General features: G+C 37.2%; 3 protein-coding genes across 3 annotated transcripts; all 3 read left to right on the forward strand.

Moving 5' to 3' along the window:
• The first annotated feature begins 3,034 nt into the window (after positions 1–3,034).
• pwp1 (PWP1 homolog, endonuclein) lies at positions 3,035–9,461 on the forward strand. Its single transcript, XM_067581789.1, has 15 exons — positions 3,035–3,225; positions 4,420–4,478; positions 4,565–4,734; positions 4,829–4,914; positions 5,121–5,217; positions 5,460–5,570; positions 5,753–5,883; positions 6,857–6,933; positions 7,023–7,119; positions 7,220–7,281; positions 7,362–7,473; positions 7,989–8,079; positions 8,234–8,355; positions 8,537–8,642; positions 8,878–9,461. Exons 1-15 carry the CDS (start codon positions 3,160–3,162, stop codon positions 8,970–8,972), a joined length of 1,482 nt encoding a protein of 493 aa, XP_067437890.1. The 5' UTR covers positions 3,035–3,159; the 3' UTR covers positions 8,973–9,461.
• Positions 9,462–11,227: 1,766 nt separating this feature from the next.
• Positions 11,228–14,883, forward strand: mrpl42 (mitochondrial ribosomal protein L42). The gene is made up of 5 exons (XM_067581052.1): positions 11,228–11,380; positions 13,593–13,656; positions 13,769–13,853; positions 14,183–14,346; positions 14,761–14,883. The coding sequence occupies exons 1-5, from the start codon at positions 11,302–11,304 to the stop codon at positions 14,804–14,806; spliced, it is 438 nt and encodes a 145-aa protein (XP_067437153.1). The 5' UTR covers positions 11,228–11,301; the 3' UTR covers positions 14,807–14,883.
• Positions 14,884–17,820: 2,937 nt separating this feature from the next.
• Positions 17,821–23,900, forward strand: ube2nb (ubiquitin-conjugating enzyme E2Nb). The gene is made up of 4 exons (XM_067581051.1): positions 17,821–17,974; positions 19,610–19,856; positions 21,054–21,194; positions 22,393–23,900. The coding sequence occupies exons 1-4, from the start codon at positions 17,945–17,947 to the stop codon at positions 22,434–22,436; spliced, it is 462 nt and encodes a 153-aa protein (XP_067437152.1). The 5' UTR covers positions 17,821–17,944; the 3' UTR covers positions 22,437–23,900.
• The last annotated feature ends 377 nt before the right edge of the window (positions 23,901–24,277 follow it).

Below are 24,277 nucleotides of genomic sequence, written 5' to 3' on the forward strand. Positions count from 1 at the left end.
GGTTCCCTCATGTTTCTTATTTCAAGTATTTCTTCTCCTTTACTTTACCAAGTTCATCCTATACTACATGATCCCAGATGTCCCACATGCTGTCTAAGAACAGATAAAATAAAATAAATACTTGACCCAGGTTATCCTCTGTCACAAGCTGGACCGCACGGTCATGACAAAGAAGGGAGACACACACAACAAAGCCAATTAATAACCAATTCATCTAAAAAAAGAAAGTAACCTAAGAGAAAAACCTAACCTAACAATGGGATGTGTAGTCAGTGAGATCAGTAGTGTAGGTGAGTGCATGAGTGGAACAGTGTATGGATGTAGTGTTGTATGGTGCAAAAAAACAAGTCAAATGTCAGCCCAAAAGCCAAAAGGTGTCTCAGGGAGGAGAGCACACCAGCACCTGCACTCTAAAGGGTTTTTGAAGAGGCACTGGCACCCAGAGCCCCACGTGTTGGCAGTGTTCCTGATGATGCTGCCACACCCACCTCCAGTACCTGCAGAAACAACAGAGACCAGCCACACAAATTGAAGCCACGTGCAGACTGGGCAGAGAGGGTTGTAACATCCTCCACAAGACCAACCTCAAGCTGACGTTTGAAACCAGACGAGACCTTCAAGCACACGGAGGAGAAAGGCTCTTGTGAACTTCTGTAAATGTATAGAAGAAGAGATGAGACCATTCATGGCCTGTCACAGAAGCCGATCTTGTATGTTTTGCAGCACCTACATCATACTGACTCTCACCTCATGAACTAGTGATGAAATTAAGATCAGAAATTTAATAAGATATGGAGTTGGTTCTGGAAAATGTGTAGCAACTTATAAGAATTATGTTTCTTGAGGCGCTATTGAAAAACAAAAAATTTAAAACATCTCTTTCACCTTATGATGATGTTCTCTGTAGTCCACAAGGGGGGGACACAGATGCACTCACAGACTGCATAACAGAGTACATTAACTTTTGTGTGGACAACAATGTTCCCACAAACCAGTGGTGCAATGTAACTAAGTACATTTACTCAGGCACTGTACAATTTCGAGGTACTTGTACTTTACTTGAGTATTTCCATTTGACGCTACTTTATACTTCCACTCCACTACATTTGAGAGGAAAATATTGCACTTTCTACTCCACTACATTTATCTGACAGCTTAAGTTACTTTTCAGATGAAGATATTTGACACAGTGGATCATATAACAAGCTTTTAAAATACAACACATTGTTAAAGATGAAACCAGTGGTTTCCAACCTTTTTGGCTTTTGACATCTTACAAAAAGCAGCATGCAGTCGGGGTCACATTTCAGATGTCTATGTGTTGTTAACAGCGCCACCAAATAGTGATTTTTCCCTCTAATCTTCTCACATGGTTTCATTTCAACAATTGTTTAAATGATCCAATATTTCACCAAAAACAAAAAATTAGAAAAAAGTCTAAAAACTGAAAACAGATTTGTCTGTTTTTTCTTTCCTGTGGTGACAGGGAGGAAGTGAATCACATACAGAAACAACAAGGGCGAGTAAGCTGTAGAAAAACTTCAACAGAACAACACAAGAGAGGTTTGAATAGTACAGTATGAGAACAATCACATGCTGTACAGTTGACAACAACAACTAGATGACAAAAGAGACCAAAATAGAACCAACAAGATAAACCAGTTCTTCAGTAAGTTCAACAAAGGAGGTTGCTGCCTGCCCTTCAAATTCCTCATCTCTTCCACCATTGCTAACTGCACTTCTCTGTCTTCTAGGAAAACTTGACACAGTGTGTTCTTGGAAGAAACATCCAAACACACCAAATGATTAAACTGTTTTGCTGACCTCTCATGTCATGAAATCACTGGAGAGGAGGGTTCTGAAACAGCTCTGACCACTAATTCAGCCATCGCTGGACCCCCTGCAGTTCGTCTGATAGCCTCATATTGACATAGAGAGCATTGTCATCTTCCTGCTACACTGTTGTATATCCACCTGGTATCAGTCCGGACAACTCCTCTCTCACCATTGGGCACTGACAAGGATCATTATCCTATTATATGCCTAAAACTAATTCCATCGGATCATAGTTTGTCCTGCCAGTGGTGGAATGTAACTAAGTACATTTACTCAAGTACTGTATTGAAGTACAAATTTAAGATACTTGAGTTTCCATTTTATGCCACCTTGTACTTCTACTCCACTACATTTCAGAGGAAAATATTGTGCTCTCTACTCCACTACATTTATTTTCCACTTATAGTTACTAGTTACTTTTTTAAATTAAGATTTTACATAAAATAATATATTTTAGTTACTGTTTTCGTGTTTTTTAAAATCTGTTACGTACTTTCTGTGAAAGGTGCTATATAAATAAAATTTATAATTATTATAAAAAATATGATACTCATATGATGCAGTACTATTACTATTAATCTACTCAAACTATCTAAAATTGGCTCCACATTGATGAACTACAACATTAAAATGTTCTTACTTGTATTTATTAGGGATAAGAACAAACAATATAATATACTACAATAATATAGTATAATATAATAATAATATATGTTCTCTTTTTTCTTCTTTTCTTTTCTTTTCTCTCCCCATAAATCATCTCATGACCCCTCAAATTTATCTGGTGACCCTTTGGAGGGGCCTGACCCCTAGGTTGGGAACTACTGGACTAAACCAGCTAACTGTATATAAAGTAGTTCAAACTAGCTCCACCTCCAGCAGCTACAACAGTAACATGCTGCTTACACACTGATGCTTCAGTATTAATAATCTAATGATGTCATATATAATAATATATCAGTCAGAGGGACTAAAGCACTACTTTTACTGCAATACTTTAACTACATCAAGCTCATAATACTTATTTACTTTTTTCATGTAGGACTTGTACTGGAGTCTTTTTACATTGCTGTATTAGTAGTTTTACTTAAGTAAAGGATCTAAATACTTCTTTCAGCACTGTTTTGGTGTCATATCTCTGCTACACTTTTGATCAGGCAGCTCCTTTTAACCATGCTTTTAACACTTCTATGACGTAATCTAGATGCGACAAGTTTTTTACTCACATGTATGCCAGCTCTGTCCACGCCTGAGTCGAGCCAGTCAAATATAATAACAATAATTATAAGAATATTTGATCTTTAAACCTGCTGTTTCTACAGAATGAGCTCCCAGATTACTTGTGTCGCATGGGTGAAGCGAGGCGTTGCCAAGGAAACCCCGGACAAAGTAAGTAACGTGCTTAGCAAACTGTTAGCAACATAACGTTAGCCTACCAGCTGCTAATGTGTCAACAAATCAGACTGTGATGTTATATTGTTAACAGTATTATTTTATTTTTATTGAATGTAAAGAGCTCCCTTTTACCGAGTGTTTATTGGTTATAATTAGTTTTTATAATTTAATTCCCAGGCAGCATTATACTTGTTTATATGTTATTGAATTTTGAATTTGAATGTTTAGGAAATATAACAAACCTGTAGAGAAGTCATTGAACCTACAAGTGCACAAGCTTGATTTGTAAAACAAACAAACAAACAAAAAAACTTAAGTAAGACTAAAATTTAGGGCTGCAACTATTGCTTATTTTTGTTACCAATTATTTTCCCACTTAACTGATTCACCTGCTAGTCTAACCTATAAAGAGTCAGAGAAAAAGTGAACGATGGCATCACAATTTTCCCCAAAAACTAATTAACATTTTAAAAAGTATGGTTTTATTCAACTAAAAGTACGAAACCCAAAAAATATCCAGTTTATTTTCATATTTGACTACCAAAAGCATCAAATAGTCAAATTTGGCATTGATTATCTAAATAGTTGCCAATTAAGTTTCTGACATTGACTAATCAATGAGTCCATTAATTGTTTCAGCTCTACTAAAATCTAAATCTCTCAATTCACCCACAGTTTATTATTAGTTATTTATTTTTTTACTGTGTGAAAATGCTGAAAACGGTGACTGACAGATTTTTATTTTTTTTATTGAAAACATATAGTACAAATAGTCACAATTCATTCTCGTATCATGAATAAAACAAGAAAATTCTTTACGTTCAAAGGTAATATGTAAAAAAAACCCCAAGCAGATAAGATAATCAGTGGAGATAACAGAAAACAAACAAACAAAAGAGAGGCCTGAGGTGTGTTTTAAAACAGCCAAGATTGAGTCTGGTCTATAAAGAAATGTCACTAAGTTACATTTCCATATTCAGATAAATGTTCTATGCATTTTAAAGCTTTTCTGTTTTCCGGGTTTGTTGAGATACATGTCAAAATCTGTTAGAAACACTCTTAAAGTCGGCTTTTTCTTGAGGCATCACATCTTATGAATAAAGAATTTGCCCGCAGGGATGTTCCAGAGCTTCTCAAACTGACAAATACACAATGTTTCTCTCTATCAACTTTATGATTCCACTTCAGGTTGAGTTGAGTCAAGAGGAGCTACAACGTATCATTACTGAAGCAAAGCAGGAGCTGGGGTATGTTGCTGGAACAAAATACACATTTTACAGCAGTGTTTGCGTCTGTTTCATCAATTTCATTTAAATATTCTCTGTTAAATCAGAGAACAAGCAGCTGAGGATGAGGAAGAGGATGATGAGGGTATAGCTGCGGATACTAACGACATTACACCGGACGTTGCTGGAGCTCCAGAGGATGAGAGCGAAGAAAGGAAGGAGGAAGAAGACGAGCTAGCAGAGTACGGCTTGGATAAATATGATGAAGAGGACAATGGTGAGCGAGCGTAGAAACAAATTATTTCCAGTTTGTTGTGTTTTAGTTCGTTAGTTGTGTTCAGACTGACCTTGTTCGTCTCACTCTAATCCAGTGACTGCCAATCTCGGGGACAGTCTGGCTGGACTCACAGTGTTCAGCTCCAATGAGGAGGATCCTTACATCACTCTCAAAGATACAGTGAGTGCTCTTGATAATGATAATGATAATACAGATTTAAGGCGCCTGTACACTCAAGAAAAACCCCTCTTCTATGACGTCTGAACACGGGGGAAATTTTTACAAAAATAAGTCAAATCCGGAGTGCTTGCTGTGAATTTTAAAGCCAATTTCAACACTCATTTTATCTTGTCAAAGCCAAAATCATTCACCTCCCATCTTTCTAGGACCAGTATGAGCGAGAAGACTTCCAAATCAAGCCCAACGACAATCTCATCCTCGCAGGCAGAGCAGAGAAGGACTGCTGCAATTTGGAGATCTACAGTAAATATCTTCATATGTAACATGATGAGGTGGCAGAGAATATTCTGAAGACACAGGAAAATATCTTCTGTTGCTTGGATACTTTTGTTTTTATCTATAATATTACTTAAATTCATTTAATATGATGATTTGTGTATCAGGCTTTAAAAATGTATATTTTTTTATCCAAATATTAATCTAACAAATAATCTTTCCATTATTTATTATGTTGGCGAATCCTAAAATATTTATTTCTTTTACAGTCCATAACTCAGAGGAGAACTCTTTGTATGTTCATCATGATATTCTGCTGCCAGCTTACCCGCTGTGTATAGAGTGGCTAAACTTTGACCCAAACCCTGGAGAAGGATCAGGTAAGAGAATAATCTGTTTCTTTCTAAACCTCAAGGTGTGATAACTTCTATTCTTTGATAATAATAAATTGTTAACGACAGTAGTTCTGAGCATTATATTTAATCTTAAGCTAAACCCAAACCTAAACATAGACTTATTTCTGTCTATTGACTTGAATCTTCTCTCTCTCCCCTGGCTGCAGCTAACTACGCCGCTGTGGGCAACATGACTCCACAGATCGACGTGTGGGACCTGGATGTGGTGGACTGTTTAGAGCCAGTCTTCTCCCTAGGGAGCAAAAAGGCCTCTAAGAAGAAAAAGAAGAGCAAGAAGGTACAAGTCTTTATCTTTAGAAATAGTTAACTTACTTTCTAAACTGCAAGTCAGCTATTAACTCTGTATTATTTTTGTTAATCAAGTCTTAATTGAGTATTCAACGTTTTTAACAAGTTATAAGATTGATTGTGTCAAGAATTATTTTGTGCATGTTGTTTTATTTCCTCTGTGTGTGTATCGCTCTGCAACTAATCTCACATACTACGCATCAGCTTACTATTTTTTGTGCATCTTTATGACTGTATTCTCAAGACTCTTCCCTCGTCTTAACTGGCCGGTAGGAGCAGCAAGTGATCAATAACTGCAGCAAAAGGCATTTCTGGCAATCAGCTAGGCGAAAAACAAGTCTGTTTCAGGCCACATCATGGCTCAAAAACATCATCCATAGAAATAATTGGTCTCATCTTGAACCGGAGCATCTTCAGATTCATTCCATACCCGATATTTTATGATCCACTAACGTTAGGCACTAAACGGGATGAATAAATCCCTGTTCTTGTTAGCTTTGCTGCCATCTTGACTGTAAGGGAGCTGGGTGGGACTATTGAGTGAGATTCAGTTCTTCTTAGTTTGGGAGGGGAGAGGGAGGTAAGGGAGGGGTTTTATTTTGTGTGGTGTGTTATGATAAATGTTCTAAATAAATAACTATTTAAATGGAGAAGTTTGGACTTATCATCCTGTTTATTGTCACTTTATTAAGTTTATACAGTTAGGTGAACCAAGGAGGATGCTCGGTTACAATACCATTACACTATTCTATGCATCTCAAAGAAAACTGAGACTATACATGTCCCCAGACACACCTGGCGGAGATCTGAACTCCACTGAGTGCACTCTTCTGGTTCTGATTTTCAGGACTTTCTACATTTTCAACACCAGTATTAGTAGACAGCCTTGTCCCTCTCTCCTGCATTATTTCCTGCTCTTGTCATGTTATCAATACATTGCTGCCTGTTTTTGGTGATCCCAGGGGGCAGCAGCAGCAGCAGAGCCTGTCGAGGGACACACGGATGCAGTGTTGGATTTATCCTGGAACAAACTGGTCAGGTGAGTATCAGAGGCCCGGGAGCATTCACTGATGTATTTTATTAAGCACAGTTATGCACAAAAATTGAAGCAAATCTTCTCTTGCTTAGGAATGTGTTGGCCAGTGGATCAGCAGATGACACTGTGATCTTGTGGGATCTGTCTCAAGGCAAACCAGCCACAACTCTGCGTCGACACACTGATAAGGTATTCAATAAGAAACACAATGCCGAATATTGTAGTGTCTATTTAGTATCAAAGCCACAGAATTTGCAGCTTCAACTTCTGGAAATCTTTCATCTTCCAGGTTCAGACGTTGGCTTTTCACCCCTTTGAGGCACAGACTCTGATATCAGGATCATATGACAAGTAAGTGTCATCTAGAATTAAACAGTAAATTTTGTTTTTCATTCACAGTGAGTTTGAGACTAATATTTTCTCCTTTGCAGGACAGCTGTCCTCTATGATTGCCGTAGTCCAGATAACAGTTACCGGACCTGGAGGTTTAGTGGTCAAGTGGAGCGTCTGGCCTGGAATCACTTTTCACCCTGCAACTTCCTGGTAGGAGCACAAGCCATTTTACTGTCAGACTCGATAAGAATACAAAAAAATCAAGAATATTATAAAATCTCATCTCCAGTTTTCATTTTGTTGAGATTATACTGGGACAAAAGTATTTCTTAACAAGAGAATCAAACAACATGTGGATGTTGTAATTTGGCAAATAGGACCTGCTGTTTTTCGGCTTCTTCCCAAATACAAATTAGTGACAAGGTCAGTAAATTAGCAGCATCACTCAAATCTGTGATACGAATTAATCTGTGAAGAACCTTAAGTAAGTGTGGTTCAGACATGTAAACAAGCATATTCCTCTCAGAGTGACACTGTAAGTTTTGTCAGTAGTAAATGAGCTTTTCTTTCCATCAGTGCTGGTTAGAAAAGGAGTTATTCATACCTCCTGTTGCTCACATTTCTATAACTGTTAAAGTGTAAATAGGAGTTATAAATATAGCTGATGTGTATGCTGTTTGTTTCACAACCTCTGTCATTAACTTAAGTGTGTGGTTGTGTTTCAGGCCAGCACAGAGGATGGTTTCGTCTACTGTCTGGACGCACGCTCTGATAAACCCGTGTTCACACTGAGGGCACATGATCAAGAAGTGTCAGGTAAGCAGAAGTGTGTGAGTGTGTGTCTGTGTGTATATGCCTACGCTTGTGCCATGAATGTTTTTATGTGTTATAGGTTTACTTTATGGTGGAACGAAAGGTACAATTATTAACAGTACTACAAAAAATGACATCTAATCTTATATTTCTGCAGGTTTGGATCTTAGCAGCCAGATTAAAGGATGCCTGGTCACTTCATCAGCTGACAAACACGTAAAGATCTGGGACATTATGGGGAACAAACCAAATCTGGTGCATTCAAGGGACATGAAAATGGTAAGAACATGCATTTACAGTATGTAGATCCCACATTCTTTCACCACTGTCACTGAAGGAGTGTGGACTATTGTAACTTTGTATTTTAATATAAGTGTAAATCTTGCACGTAGCAGGGGGATAGCTGACATTTGTGGTTGTTAAAGATGTTGTAACAATGTGCTTCCTCACCTGTGAACAGGGTGTGCTGTTCTGCGCTGCATGCTGTCCTGATCAGCCCTTCACTTACGCCTTTGGAGGACAGAAGGACGGCTTGCGGGTTTGGGATATAAGTGATGTTGCAGCAGGTACGGCTGATACTAAATTATCTGTATTTCTTATTTCTTTCCTACTTAACATCACATACTTACTTTATGCTGGACATTGAAATCAGATGAAAAGTTTAAACATTTCTTTCTTTCACTTGTTGATTGTAAGCTGTCAAATCTATTTCCTGTACATCTATCAGGCAATATACAATGCTTGACCTTTACTCATAATATTAATTATTAATTTAATAATGCTGTGATTGTTTTCCTCTAGTGGCTGAGGTGTTCGGCAGTCGAGAGCGCTTGGTGGTGAACACAGGATCACAGGCATCCAGCACTGCAGCCACAGCCGAGATGGAAGTCTCCTAGTGACGTTCTGGATGCAACAGCAGCCTGTGAACATGAATAAACTGAGCAGGCGTGCAGTAAATAAAGCTGCACTCCTGAAAGACTTGAAAGAGTGGCCAAAGTGCAAAGTGGACCTAAAGCACCTGAAAGACTTTGAAGTTTGTTCAGACTTTTTCTGACCACAAATACCAACAGCGGTAAAGTAAAAGTAAAGAAGTTAAGAAAAACATTTCTTATGTTCATATCAGTGAATATTATAGGAATTGTTTTTAGGTGAACGCAGTGTTTGAATTGTCATAATCAACATCCCTCTCAGATTGCATTTCTTTGTACATTTCCAAATGTAGTATGCTACTAAGACTATTTTCACATGAGAAACATATAGGTCATATTGTATACCTGGTACCCTGGTATGAACAGTAAAATGAAATATTAAGAAGTCTCTGGACAAACAGTGTTTTTAAGATGCTGTATATCCAATAAATAAATACAGTTTATAGAAGGTGTAAACCTTTGTTTGTCTTCTAATTTTGAAACTCTGCATCATCAGAAGAGACATGATACGTCTGAGATTGATCAAACATGACGCCAGATTGATGAACTTGAAGCTCACTGCAGATTCTCCAGCCTGCTTTCATTTCATTTCAGCAGCCCAACAATTTTTTGCAATCTGCAAATTTTTATTGTCACATTCATAAAAATTGTGACAACCTAAACCCTGTTTGAACTCTCGCTTTATGCATAATCATCAAGTAACAGTGACTGAATGAATGCAGTAGATGGCTTATGTTTTAAATATATATTAAGTAATGTGTAATAATTTATCAAGTTTATAGGTTGAATATCACTGTGTTTTGTCAGAAGGGAAGCAGATATGGGTAAATATGCTTCAAATACTGCCATTTGTAGGTATATAGACTATTAAGAAGACTGACTTTTGGCCAGAGTTTTAAAAAACATGTTACATTTAGTAAAAGTGGATATCATTATCCACTTAGGATACATGTACATCGAGCTCTGCAAAAATAAGAATGGTAAAAACTCTAAAATGTGTTTTGATTAAATCAATTTTAAATCAAAGAATATAATTTGCATTGGTGGAAGAAGTACTCAGATCCTTTATTTAAGTAAAAGTAGAAATACCACAATGTAAAAGTACTCCATTGCAAGTAAAAGTCCTGCATTTAAAATCATACTTAAGTAAAAGTACAAAAGTATTACCAGCTAATTTTACTTAAAGTGTTAAAATTAAAGGTACTTGTTTTTCAGAAAATCAGGTTGTGACTATATGAAATACATTTAATAAAGTATATTATTAATATTGATGAATCAGTGCATAAGCAGCATTTCGTTGTTATTTTATCTTCAGGACTTTACAAGAGTCACAAGATAAATCTGAGGGACTATAATATTTTTGTAAGAAGAAGAAAAAACAAAGTTCTGATACATAAATTTGGATTCATTTTCCAGAACTTTACTCTCATCTTTGCATTTTTGTGAAATATTTGAATAACTATACTGGAGTACAGTTCTTCTTGTTCCTACAGTTGGATATTTGAGCTTCACTGTGCAGAATGATGTATGTGCAGAGTTTGACACTAGAAGGTTGTTTTCACATTCATCTGCTGAAAGTGGAAAGTTTCTCTGTGCTCACTGAAAATCCAATTTTAAGCAGTAGGCCTAGGAGCAGGATTTGTGACATCACAAATAGTTTGGAAGCCAATCGTGGTTCAGTATTCAACTTACACAAGTGTGATGTGGAAACCTGAAGCCTCCAGTGGACAAACACTGAGAATGGACTGTACAGTGAAGTAGGAGACATCTTGTGTTCAGCAGTTAAACTTTTGAAATGAAAAAATATTTGCATATTCATAGTTACTGGAATTTTTAATGAAGGTAATTTTAAGGATTTTAACATGTCAATTGAATTTTTTTTGGGGAAAAACCATATCAGACACACATTACTATCAAAATAGTATTTTATATATACATCTTAAAAATGTCTGGAGGGGATCTTTAACTTATTTCATGTGAAATGTTAATCTGAAAAGTAACTAAATGGATCACATTAATAAAGTGGAGTATAGAGTAAACATATTTCCCTATGAATTGCAGTGGAGTGGAACTACAAAGTACCAGAAGTAAAGTAAAGTAAAAGTACCTCATAATTGTACAGGTACTTGAGTAAATATACTTTGTTACTTTCAACTGCTGATAATTTGTTCAGCAGTTGTTATAAAATAATGTAATAGTGGTTCAAGGTGAGGCTGGTAAGGTGGAACTAAACGTGAGTGAGTCAGCGTGCAGAGACGGAACAGTTATGGTGACGCACACAGGAAAATAACGGAGCATGGCGTCGGGTCATTTGTGCAAGCTACACAGTCTCTTAGCGCGAGTTTCTTGTGGCCTCAAACTGCGACATGTACAAAGTAAGTCCTATTAATACCTAGTTAACAAGATATTTGTGAAAGGACACGTTCGTATGTGTCGGTTTGCTCTTAATAACCGTTTTAACGCAACGACGGTGGGAGTAAGGCTAACAGCGGCTAACCTTGACGTTAAATTAGACATATAAGGTGAACACTGACCGTCCCCCTGAGGTAAGAGGTGAGAGAGGAACTGGAGAGAAAGCAGGAGATGGGGTACATATTTTGCCATCTGCAGAAGAGTCTTTATCTCAGCCGAGTGCTTAGTACCACGGCTACTAAAAGCTTACATGCTATTGCTTCAACATATCCTCAACAAGAGTCACTGTCTTGAAAGGGACTTAAGAAGTGAATAGTCATGCCACACAAGGTTGAAACAAATAGAAAATTACTAACCAAATATTATGTTCATTATCGATTCATCTGTCGATACTTTTCTCGATTGATCGATTAGTTATTTCTTCCATAAAATGTCAGAAAATGGTGAAACATGTCCATCACTGTTTCCCAAAGCCTAAGATGCACGTCCTCAAATGTATTTTGTCCACAACCCAATGATATTCAGTTTACTGTCATAGAAGACTAAAGAAACCAGGAAATATTCACATTTAAGACGCTGGAACCAGAGAATTTGGACATGTTTTGTCTTTATAAAATGACTCCAAGCCATTAATTGATTATCAAAATAGTTTGCGATTCATTTAATAGTTGACAACTAACCAATTAATCGACTAGTTGTTGTAACTCTAATGCCAAACTTGTAGGCAGTGTGGATAAGTTCCAACATGATCAGACACTCAAAGCAGTGCTGTCCAGGCTACAGGAAGCAGGGCTGACACATTAGTGTGACCTTCCCAACTCTAGGGTGATATTTGATGGCCAGAAATAATTTAGGTCATCTGGAACATGCCGCCTCCAATCAATTAGCAATCTTTCCTGAGGATGAAAGCTGATTTGGAGGCCTTACTGGTGCTTAAACTAAAGATTCAGCCAATTCATCTTCCTTTGGGCTTGCTCAGCTGCAGGATGATAATGAATGGAGACCTGTTGCACACATATCAAGAAGCTTGTCTGAGACTGAACAAAGAGAGACTGTGAGAACCTGAGCTTTTATCATGTCGTTTTGACTTTCGCACTGGAGACAGCTCACAAGCCGCTAAAAGGAGCAATGCATTGGATAAGTTGCCACCCAGAATGCGTTTCTGTCTCGGGCTCCTCAGATTCCACTACGGGGTGACACATGTGCCTGGTAAAGCTCATGTCACAGCTGATGCACTCTCAAGCACCTGGCAGGGGAGGGGCAGGAGTTTGCATTCACACACATTAGCCTGCCTCCTGCACTGAAGCTGCAGCAGATAAGACCAGCAAACCATACCATACTTATCACAGTCAGCCCAGCTCTAGTGTAGAGCAGTTGAGAACAAAAATTGAAAGACTTGTGGCACAATATGCCTCACATCCAGAGTCTAATACCAACACAAACTGCCTGTGTGACGCTTACAGAAACTATGGGCTGTTTGTATGGCAGAACCGTTCATATAGACTGGTGATAGATTAATTTTCTAGTTATTTTAAAATCAGAGAAGCTTCTCACACATCTTCAAAGCATGTCATCAAGGACTTAAATCTGTGTTTGCCATAAGTAGGGCTGCAACTAACAATTAACAATTAGTCATTATGCCTATAAAATGCTAGGAAACGGTGAAAAATGCCCATTGTGATGTCATTGAGTGCAAGTTGCTGTCTTCAGTTGTCTTGTTTTCTCTGATCAACAGTCCAAACCCCAAAGATATTCAGTTTACAATCATGTTTGACACATAAAAGTTCTCAAATCCTCACATTTGAGAAGCTGCAAGCACCAAATATTTTCATTTTTCCTTCAAAAATGATTAGAATGATTATTTGATTATCAAAAAAGTTGCTGATTAATTTTCTGTCAGTCAACTAATTGACTAATCATTGCTGCTCCAATGGCAGACAAGAGGTCCTGGTTATAGATAATAGCCCTCAGTTTTCCTACTGGACTTTTACCTCAAATCCAGACTGAAGTTCCCAATAACTTAAAAATAACATAATTTGTGCACTGCAGTGGATTTATGCTTTCATATTTGATGTATAACGTCTAGCTAATAAGCTGAAATTTGTTAATTTGTCTTATTAATTATGTTACCTTTTAAGATATTTGTTTGTCTCACCTGTTTTTTTTCTGTTGTAGCATGTTTAGTGCCACTCCGACAGAAGTCCAACATCAGCGCTCCTTCGCTTGATGGCCCTAACTGGTACGTTAGTAGGTTGACTGCATACAGATTTTCATTGAATTTGAAGGTTTGAAGTAGTACATTGATATATAACTGTGAGCAGGACAATAACCCTCCAATCTCTTGTGTTTAGTAACGTGGAAATCGGTGTGACTTCAGATGGGAAAACCATAGTGTGCTACCACCCCACTGTCGACATTCCCTATGAGCTCACCCAGGTAGGAGAGTGCTCTCTGGTCTCAACTGTCAGTGTGCCAGGTGTCTGATGAAGAGTCTATATCTATTTATCTCACAGATTACTTTAGTTTTTCCCATTCTTTTTATCCTTTAAAGATCTGTACTGTATGAAAGCTTGTTAATGTAGAAATGTGAAAATTTAAAGCCTTTTTAGCCCTTAATTTTCAGAATTATTAGCAGGTCTAGACTCTCAGAGTGAGGCCTTGAAGAACTCCAAACAAATTAGACTTCAACTGCTAGAAAACAACATAATTTTAAAATGCAAAAATGTATCAGAGGGTACTTTGCTCCTGACAGTAAATGTTTGCAGCCTATAGAACGTCCTGACCCTGTGACCTCCCCGGTTGAGACCCACGACCAGGTTTTAAAGGCCCACCTCAGCAAGGAGGTGCTGAAGGGCAAACAGGGGCCAACTATAGAGGAGCTGAGCAAGATGTTTTTCACCACCAAACACCGCTGGTATCCAGTAGGACAGTAAGTACACAAAAAATACACATCATTAATAAAAGTTAGCTGAATGGCTGAGATTTATATCAAGAGATTTTCCCCTATGATGACACCAGTAATCTCCTATTAGAAATGAATTGCTCCTGCGCCTGTGTTGCCTGATAGCAAAGTGGAGGGTTTAGGGTGATATGTTGGTGGTCATAAATGAGAATTCAGCATCCCTTTTACTCTACCTTTCACATGTAAATGTAATTTTTAGATTTATTTGCCTTAGTGTGATCTAAATGACCACCGCTGGCCTGCTTGGACTTTGATAAGGACACATGTCAGTGGCTTCTTTTGTTTTTTTCTTTATTTGTTTGGCAAGAGTATTTTAGCTCATCAACAATCTGTCTGTATTTACTGGTCAAAATTAATGATCCTCTTCTTCACTATTTACAGGTATCACATGAGACGCAGAAAGAAGGATCCACCAAAGGACAGATAGTTCAAAGTTAGAAAACTGCAAAATGAGTTTGTCTTATTGCCGCAATTCTGTATGTATAATAAACTGTTAAATATTTACTTGTTTGTCAAGAGTTTATGAGTCTGTGCTGCTACGATGGAACAATTATATGGCTTTGACGTTATGCTTATAGATTTACTGCACTAGATTTTAGGGCTTGTTAAAATCTCTCCTGCAAAGTCTCGGAAATCTAATGGATTGGCAGCAGTATAACATAATTCAGAATCATGCCGAACATATTAAACTTGAAGAATAAAAGTAGATTTGTGGCTGGTGTTTGCCTCCAAAACGTCATATAGTGATTGTTCAAATTATAATGTCTAGCTAACCACCATGGCACCTTAACTGGATGAAAAAGTCGGTCTCTTAAAAAGGTCAGTGGTGCATTTTAGGATTTATTTTCTTGAGGGCAGATTATATTAGAGTTAGCTGAGCTTTAAGATGTAGTCAAATACAGTTTAATTATGGCATGTTGCTTGCAAACAACCAGTGGTTTTAAAGGAATTAAATCCTTATTGTTAATGCAGTAGAAATAGGATATGCATCCAAGACAGGGCAGACCAGTGGACCAGTAATAAATGTCAGCTGTCAGTGTAAGTACAATATTAATAATTGATATGAAATTAGAAGTAAATGCACCCTACATGTTGACTTGCATCTCAGAGGTAATGTGAAGAAGAGCTGATATTCTTTTATTGGATTTGAACAAACTACCAACGCAGCTGAAGTCCTGCGTCACAAAATGTGAAAAAAGAAAAGAAAATAGAGTTGTTACTGTGCCTGCAGGAAGAACTGCATAAGATCTTGTGTAGTGTTCAAGACCTTGCAACCACAACAGGACACAGAAAATTTAACAATTTAATTAAAGAAAACATGAAAATATATTTCCAAATGAGCATACACTGAGAAAACATTTAAGCCCTCCCTTGCAATGTTTCAAACTGATCTGCCACCACAAAAATATGCAAAAAATAAATGTATTATTCTAAATTAAAGATTAAATATTCATATAGTAATTCTGAGATTTTATTCGCCCACATTTGTATTGAGCTTTTAAGACACTCAGACTGTGGTCTCACCACAGACTTTTTGAATTCTATACATAGAAATCATATAGCTCAGCTAGTCAACAAACTTTCAGTCCAGAGACTGAAACAGAAAGTACAAAGATTTTTTCTTTTAATTTTGCAACGGAGAGATTCATCATTTCTACATTTTTTATTGTACAGAATAGTTTTTATTTTAAATTTATCGTGACAAGTGTATCATAAATCAGTATGAATGGACTGTACAAACTAATCTTTTAAAAGTTAATGACATGAACATGACATATAGGCAATGACAAACACAAACATGCAATTTGTTTATATACTATTTTTGTTTTAATGCAACTTCAGAGAGTTTATTAAATATGTAAAGACTTTGAGAAAAAAAAGAAAAACAGCATTTGTGAATAAACAAGTAATAGTATGTTAGAAATATATTCATTTTCCATCTATCATGACAAGTGTGTCATAAATCAATGTAAACAATGTACATTCAAATCTTGTAAAAAGTAATGACATGTAGGACAAGGACAGTAAACATAAAAAATGCAGTTAAATTGTTTACATACCCTTTTTGTTTTTATGCAATATTAGAGAGTTAAACCACTGGCTGTTTACTCTACTATCATCTGGGAGCCTCCACTCCCGCACCAGCAGTCCTACTGCTGTTTTTCTGCTGACAAACTGATCTATTTACTCACTACGTCACTTTATATAACACACTGCATCACTGCACAAGTGTATATCTGTATATCTACATCTTGTACATCTTGTAAGCTGCTCACAGTAATTTATATTGTGCACATCAGCACTTTATCCCTAAATTGCACTCTGGTTAGATGCCAACTGCATCTCGTTAAGCACTTGTACTTGTTCAATCACAGTAAAGTTGAATCTAATCTAATTTAATTTAAAGGAAACATGGATTTTCTTTTAGAAAAACAGCATTTGTGAGTACAAAAGTTATAGTGTGGCATCGTTAATACAAAGCTTTAACTGTGATTTTAATTTTGAAAATTACATCTAAAATCTAACCAGATTTTATGAGTAAAATTACAATTTGTAATTTATAGTTTTACACAGATTTTTTTATTTTTTTATTTTTATTAAAGACAATAGCATATACAATACATGTAGGACACACAAAATACAACATCAACAACACAAGGCACATGGGCAAAGAGGGAGGCAAATATCCAAGAACAACAAGGCTCTTCATTCAAAAGTTTAAATCACAGCACCGACTTCAGTCAAAGATGCTCCAGTATCAGTCCTGCAAGGTCACAAAGGTTGCATATAATAGCAGAGTCCATAGATTTAGAGTTATTTGAATATTTTATGGTATCCACATTTTTATTGAGTTCATTCTGGTTTAGAACCACTGAATTTGCATTTGTATATAAATAATATATATAAATATTTTCCATCTCAAACCCAAACACACCAAAGAAAACATCATTAAAACAAAAAGGAAAATCTGCAATTAGATATGTTTCAATGAACTCTCAAGTATCTGACCAAAATTTCTCTGTATGAGAACAAATCCAAAAAAAATGTGAAACATTTTCATCTGAATTTTGACTAAATGAGCAGTCCAGTTTTGGACATTTTGTACAGTTCAAGATTCCAATGTGTGAAAAAGTAGATCAATCGAATGAAACATGAAAAAGTAAACAAACTAAATTAATTTAAAAAAAAAAAAGAATTTAAACATAAATAAACAATAACATCAGTAAAAATTAGTATACCTTAATCAGGGGTTACAGAAAATAAATCTTTAAAATATAACAGTGTCCGTTTACTTTTTTTGTTCTTCATAAAGGTTAATGTATCTATGTACAAACTGAATTCAACCAAAAAAAAAAAGAAAAAAAGTATATATATATTAAAGCTTGTGAAGTTTTACACAGAAAATCTGAGCAGCAGCATTATCTCCTGACGTCATCTGAAGCCACCGGAACACAGAGCTCTCTGTCCCCGCCCATGGATGCATTAGTCCCCGCCCCGGCAGCTCACTCAACCCGACCTGAAGAGAAGGCGAGTCCACGGCTAAAAATATAAAAGCTAACACAAGATGGCCGGTTTGCCTCGTAGGATTATCAAGGTACATTTACACCGGGCACTGTACATACATCTTTATGAACATGTGTTAGGATATCGTGTGTATTATTTAACGAGAATCAGGGTTTAAATTCGCTGCCATCCAGCGTGTAGCTTGACGTTAGCGCGGCTAGCACAGTTAGCTCCTATCGAGCTAACTCGCTGGTCCGTGTCTGCAAGTGTTTTGTTTGCCACTTCCGTTTACTCCCTTCTCCCCTGTCTGTGGTTGATTTTTCTGCACGAGTCGATCCGTTGTCGTGTTTATAATGTACTTTTCATTCTACCGGGTTGCTAATTTCTAGTATGAATCGACAAAATTGTGACATTTTCGTCCTAGTCGGCATATGAATGGACTCGCTATGTAAGCTAGGCTAGTGAGTGCGGTGATTGCTTCACATGTCTGGCGCTGCCCTTGCGGTATCGAAACATAAAAAAAAATGCTCGTAATAAAGCAGATATGTTACTGTTGTTCTTTTTATGTAAACAAAACGAAAGCACCGAACATGAATTTAAGGCCTGTTGGTGCTGCTTGCTCCTCCCGCAGCCTCACCGCAGCTTCACCGGGCTTCAGCAGGCCCGGCTGTGGGCGCGATCAGCCTTTTCCGCCACTTCTTGTAAGCTATTTGTCAAGTTTAGCAGGTTTTCACAGCGACTAGCATAACGTTGACTGAGTGAAAACACGACATAGCTTCCATTAGGGTGACCTGCATTTAGTTTTTTTTTTGCAACCCTAACGAGGAAATGGACGTAATATTCAAGAAGATAAAACCAGCTTCCTTATTGTTGACTGCAGATGTTTCAGTGCACCTGCTTAATCAAATGCAGAAATATAATAAATCTTCCACTTCCTTTTTTTGATTATTAGTGTCACTCAGTTGTTCTTTTCTTTATGCTTGATTGATTTGCACTAAAAGAAATATTTAAGTCAACCAATAATAATAGAAATGCATCAAGCACATTACATAAACAGGAATCATTTGTTACTTGAAGTCTAATTTAATGGAGTAAGAGCATTAATTAATGAACATCTGAAACAATTAATCAACTAGTCATAAAATAGAATTTATCAGTAACAGCTATTGTGATAATCTATCATTTCAGCCATTTTTAAAGCAGAAACAGACCTTCAAATTTGTATATTTGCTGGTTTTCTTAGGTTTCGGTGATGGCACACAAAATAGTTTTCGGTTTTTAAGTGTCGGCTGCACATAAGTTATTTTAAGACGCAACTTTTGACTCTTGGGAAATTGGTTCACTATTTTCTGACCTTTTGCGGACCAAATAATTAATTGATTAATAGAGAAAATAATCAACAGTTGAACCTCTGAATATATTTAGTGTATTGTGATGGGAAGTTCAATGCAAATTTATATCAAAGTAACTCATTGTATGTGAGGTGCTCCAACTCTTAGCTACCTTTTTTGTTAAACTTGCAGATTGTTATTGTGTCTGTATGTGGGTGAGTTGAAAGTGTACATATGACTAAGCAGGGTGAAATTGTATGTTCTCATCCATTATGTATTTGAGAGTCGGTTGTCTGCTGACACCTCCACAGTTCTTCCTGCAGTAAGTACCGCACTGTTTTTATTCAGAAATGTCAACACAGTGTTTTTCTGTTTCTCGTTTTGACCACACTCAGGAGACACAGCGGTTGATGGCAGAGCCTGTTCCAGGGATCACGGCTACGCCTGATGAAGGGAATGCACGTTACTTCCATGTGGTCATTGCAGGGCCTCAAGACTCTCCCTTTGAAGGAGGCACATTTAAACTTGAACTATTTCTTCCAGAAGAGTATCCCATGGCAGCTCCCAAAGTGCGATTCATGACCAAAATCTACCACCCCAATGTCGACAAACTGGGAAGAATATGTTTAGACATTTTGAAAGGTAAGAAAACATGATAACATGCTCATTTTTAAGGATTTTTTTTTTTAAGAATGCTTGTATATGTACACAATTTTTATGTGGAACCACAGTGACTGTGTGCTGCAGGATTTTTGCATTTATTCTTTTGTTTCCATCCACAAAATTAGCGAAAAATAAGGTGCATTATAAACAGTTAAAAGTTGTAACATACGATTTCCGACCAGAAAAAAACAACGGCTCTTAAGCCTATAACACATACATGGGATATTGAGTCATTATTCCTGATGTGTTAGCAAGCAACTGCCTACTTAATATTCAGGTGACACAAAGCATCATGGGCATCTTGTTGTAGTCATTTTTCTGGACACATGACAAAAACCTCCTAGCTCGAGTTTTTAACTCCTAAGAAAAGTATCTGTGTTTTTAGCTACTCTTTCTTCAGCAAACACTCCGCTATGTTGCTATTTTATTCTGGGCATGTAGCGAATGCTAAGCTTGTCCGATCTAGTTTATGGGCATCGACTGCTTATGATGTTATATGAGGGGTGGACAAGTTGCATTTAGAGGCAACTGTACCGTCTAAATGGGGGCTGGTGAACCAAAATGATCTAACAGCAGCTAAAAGTGGGACAGAGCGGTGAAACAGGTGTTGATTCAATTTCATGACGATTACACATAATTACACACCAGCAGTTTGAGGCATAGAATCGCAGATTTAGTTTATGCCGTCACAATCAGAATACGGTGATAGGTCAGAAATTACCTCATTTCTAATATGAGACGGCTTAAAGTCAGCCCAGTTATATTTGCAGAAAGCACTCTTGTGAGACAAAGCCTCAGGAAGCAGATGTGATTGCAACCATTAAATCAAGTTTTGAGGTAAACAATCTCAAAGTAATGTTTATTTGGCAAGAGCAGAACAGACAACAGTAGACCAGTTGCCAAACTCACTAATAAAGGTGAACAGAAAATATTGTAACAGACTGAGATTTGAAGGCACGCTAATCTGCACTCAGATTTTGTCACCACCTAGTATATTCTCATCATTTTGGTCATAAAAATGCACTAGTTTCTGTCACTGGCATGTTGTACCTGCTTGGCCATGTTTACCCAGTAATACTAATGTTATATAACAACAAAGCCTTCCTGGTTTTTCAAATTCGACTTAAAAGTTGTCATCTTTGTTTCTCCTTGCATCTTTTTCTTTCCCTCTTCCAGATAAGTGGTCTCCAGCCCTGCAAATCCGCACAGTGTTGCTATCTATCCAGGCGTTATTAAGTGCTCCCAATCCAGACGATCCCCTGGCAAATGATGTTGCAGAGCAGTGGAAGAAAAACGAAAGCCATGCCATTGAGACAGGTGAAGATTAGATTTATCTACTTGCTCAAGAGTGAAATTATTTACATTCTTTACCGCAGGTGGTAACATTTTTCCAGTATGAGAAATGTTTTGTCAGATGGCAGCAATCATTAGCTCAACTGCAGATCTCTGAGTCATCGCCCACATTTTTGTTCCAAAAGTCTGGTGTGGCTCTCATGAGTGGCTGTTTCCCTGTTGACAAAAACAAAAACAACCCAGTCAGCACCTTCTGAAGGTGAAACTAAAGAGTGGAACATAAACTGGCTGTGAACACAGACAAGTGTGAAAGCAGCTGTTACGTCTGTTGTTAATCAACTGACTGAAATAACGATTCTTCAGAACGACACCACTCATTTGAAGGAATTTCGGAATGAAAGATGCTTTTGCTGTTTTCCTCTAATGGTTTGGAAACGGTAAATATTTTCAATTGGTCCCTCTGATACTTGAGAAATGAGCTGAGGGGATTCTTTGCTTATAGTTTTGTCCTTGGTCATCTTATTGGAGGAGCAAGTAGAAGAGGCTGTGCAGCTGGGAGTTCACAGCAATAATAAATGGTTAAAAACAACACATTACCTCAATGTGCTGGCATTGTAACCGTCCAACTAGCACAGCTTCTGTCACCTAAAACTGAATGTGAATGGCAAAAAAGACGCTAATCTCAGACTGAATAATGCAATAATAACAAAATGGTAATTTAGTGTAAATATCAGGCCAAACAGTAACATGTACATGTAGTTATTTATCATAATGGTGTTCATATTTGGTATTTTTTGGGGTTGTTTCTGGCCTTGTACTGTTATGGTCAGTTTTTCTTTCATTTTCTCTTTATGTAACTTTGACAATGACGTCTGCTTTTGCTGCCGTCTAACTATCAAGTACTACGCCTGTAAAAACAGTCTGGGTCCGCTTTAGCCTCTCTAGTTTTTGTTTTTATTCATTTCAGGGCTTCCAGCTGAATCACATGGCCTTCATTAGTGATTGGAGTTTGCTCAGATTGTCTTATCATGGCATCAAAATGTTGTCTTCCTGTAGGCCTGTTTGTTTTGATTTACACTTGTACCAACAGGGGTTTATTTGATAAAGTATGTCTGTGTATACTTATCAACACTCATTAGCCGCAGCCCTGCTTCCTTCCAAATCCTTCTTACAACCACCACAACCATTTTATGTCTTTCTATCTCTCTCTCTCTCTCCTCAGCCCGAACATGGACCAGGCTCTACGCGGGCAACACTGAAGTATAGAAGAAGAGAGACGAGGCGTCTGAATGTGATCCACAAAATGTACTCCTATTCTGTCAACATTTGAATTTAAACGGACACAAAAAAAGAGAAAAAAAAATAAGATTATAAGTCCAAATCTATTTGAAAGAAATGACAAGATTTACTGCTGCAGACCTCTGGGTGACTTATTTTCCTCTGTAAGACGCGTTAAATGTGTGTTAGCCTTTTTTCTTTCTTTTTTTTTTTTTTTTTTCCTGTGTTGCTATTTAAATGCATGGACAGAGAATGACACCCTCCCCACTACAGTCTTAAAAAGAACGTGTTCAAATAACATGCGATATGTTGTCCTGAACTCGGCACATACTGGTACGTTTGCAAGAATATACATGCATTAAAGCTGTCCTTCTTTTAACACATGCATCATTTGTCAGCACATCTGTATGTCTTTTTGTGAGAGATGACATGTTCTGTTATTTCAACACACAGACAGCTGACTTCCCCCCACTAGTATCTGCAAACAGAATATATGAATGGAATTTCCCTCTAGTCTTTCTAGGGAATATGATGAGTTTAGGGGGGGGAAAAAGGCCTTACATTCAACACGGTTAGTTGGATTTTCACTCCTGTTTGTGTCTAATATTTCTGGTTGCTAACAAGCATGCGAACACTTCACAACACTGAGTATTTAGTAGATGTTGCAGCTAGTTCAGCATCATCCCAAAAGCACATGGGGCACTTAATACTAAGGGAATATGATCTAATTTATCAAAGCATGTAAATTTAAAGTGTTCACACACAGAAAAATACGTTCTCAAACGCTACTTCAATCTCAAATCCGCCTTTTAAAAGTTGACACTTCCTGTAACTGTGTCGCCAGTCAAGATAGCTGTAATTTGAGATTTGCTGAAGTGAAAGGACAGAAGAGGTCTCAGAGGGCAGAAACGAAAACATGTTCATCCACAGACAGCTGAGGAGGGTTCATTCCAATAATACAGACCTTTTAAACTATACTTTCACTGTGAAACAACTTGTTAAACTCTTACATGTCACTGGTTACCTGCCAAAGTGGCCGGTAGAGATAATAAAAAGCAGCCAAAATTTAGTCTGTGGCTAGTGTCAGTTTGTTGCCCCTGCAGTTTACAATTGTTTGATTAGATGCCTTACATAAATTAGGAGAATTAGGAGGATTGGGCTCATAGCAATTCATAATCAGATGATTTAAAGTCCAGTTTGAGTGTCATGTCAAACGTTCTGTTAAGGAATAGTATGAAATGTTAAAAGCCTCCACACTTTAACCTCAGAAACTGGATTTAATGTTCATCAGTGATCACTTTTCTCATATCTGTACAACCCTTTTTTGGCAGTTTGGGGAGGGTGACCTGGATCAGTGAGACACTTCCACACATTTAAAAAAAAAAAAAAAAAGTTATTCCCAACACATTCAGGAAGGTAGAATGAGACAACATATCTTGAGTTGCTTTTTAACACAGCAAGTCACATTTAAAACAAAAAAATAATCAGACTGTTTTGTGCTGAAAAGGAGCCGTATGCATGTTGTTGCAGACTACTCATATGTGTTGCAAATTACGTCTTTTTTTTTTTTTTAAGGATGTAGGAAGTTGAGCTGTTGTTTTTATTTCCTTTTTTATTAATTGTCTGTCCATGCAATCTCTGTTGCCTGTTCTTTGTTTTATTTTCAGTGTTACTTTGTTTAAAAAAAAAAAAAACACAAGGCATGTACCATAACCAAACCGATATCAGGACAGTTCAAATAAGTTTTCTTCAGGGTGTTTGTGAGTCTTGAGTTTTCTTTGAAGGGAAAGTTGAGGCTTTTTTGGAGGTTGTGCTGTTAATTATAAAGT

Source organism: Thunnus thynnus, chromosome 23 (genome assembly GCF_963924715.1).
Source record: "Thunnus thynnus chromosome 23, fThuThy2.1, whole genome shotgun sequence".
Lineage (NCBI taxonomy): Eukaryota > Metazoa > Chordata > Actinopteri > Scombriformes > Scombridae > Thunnus > Thunnus thynnus.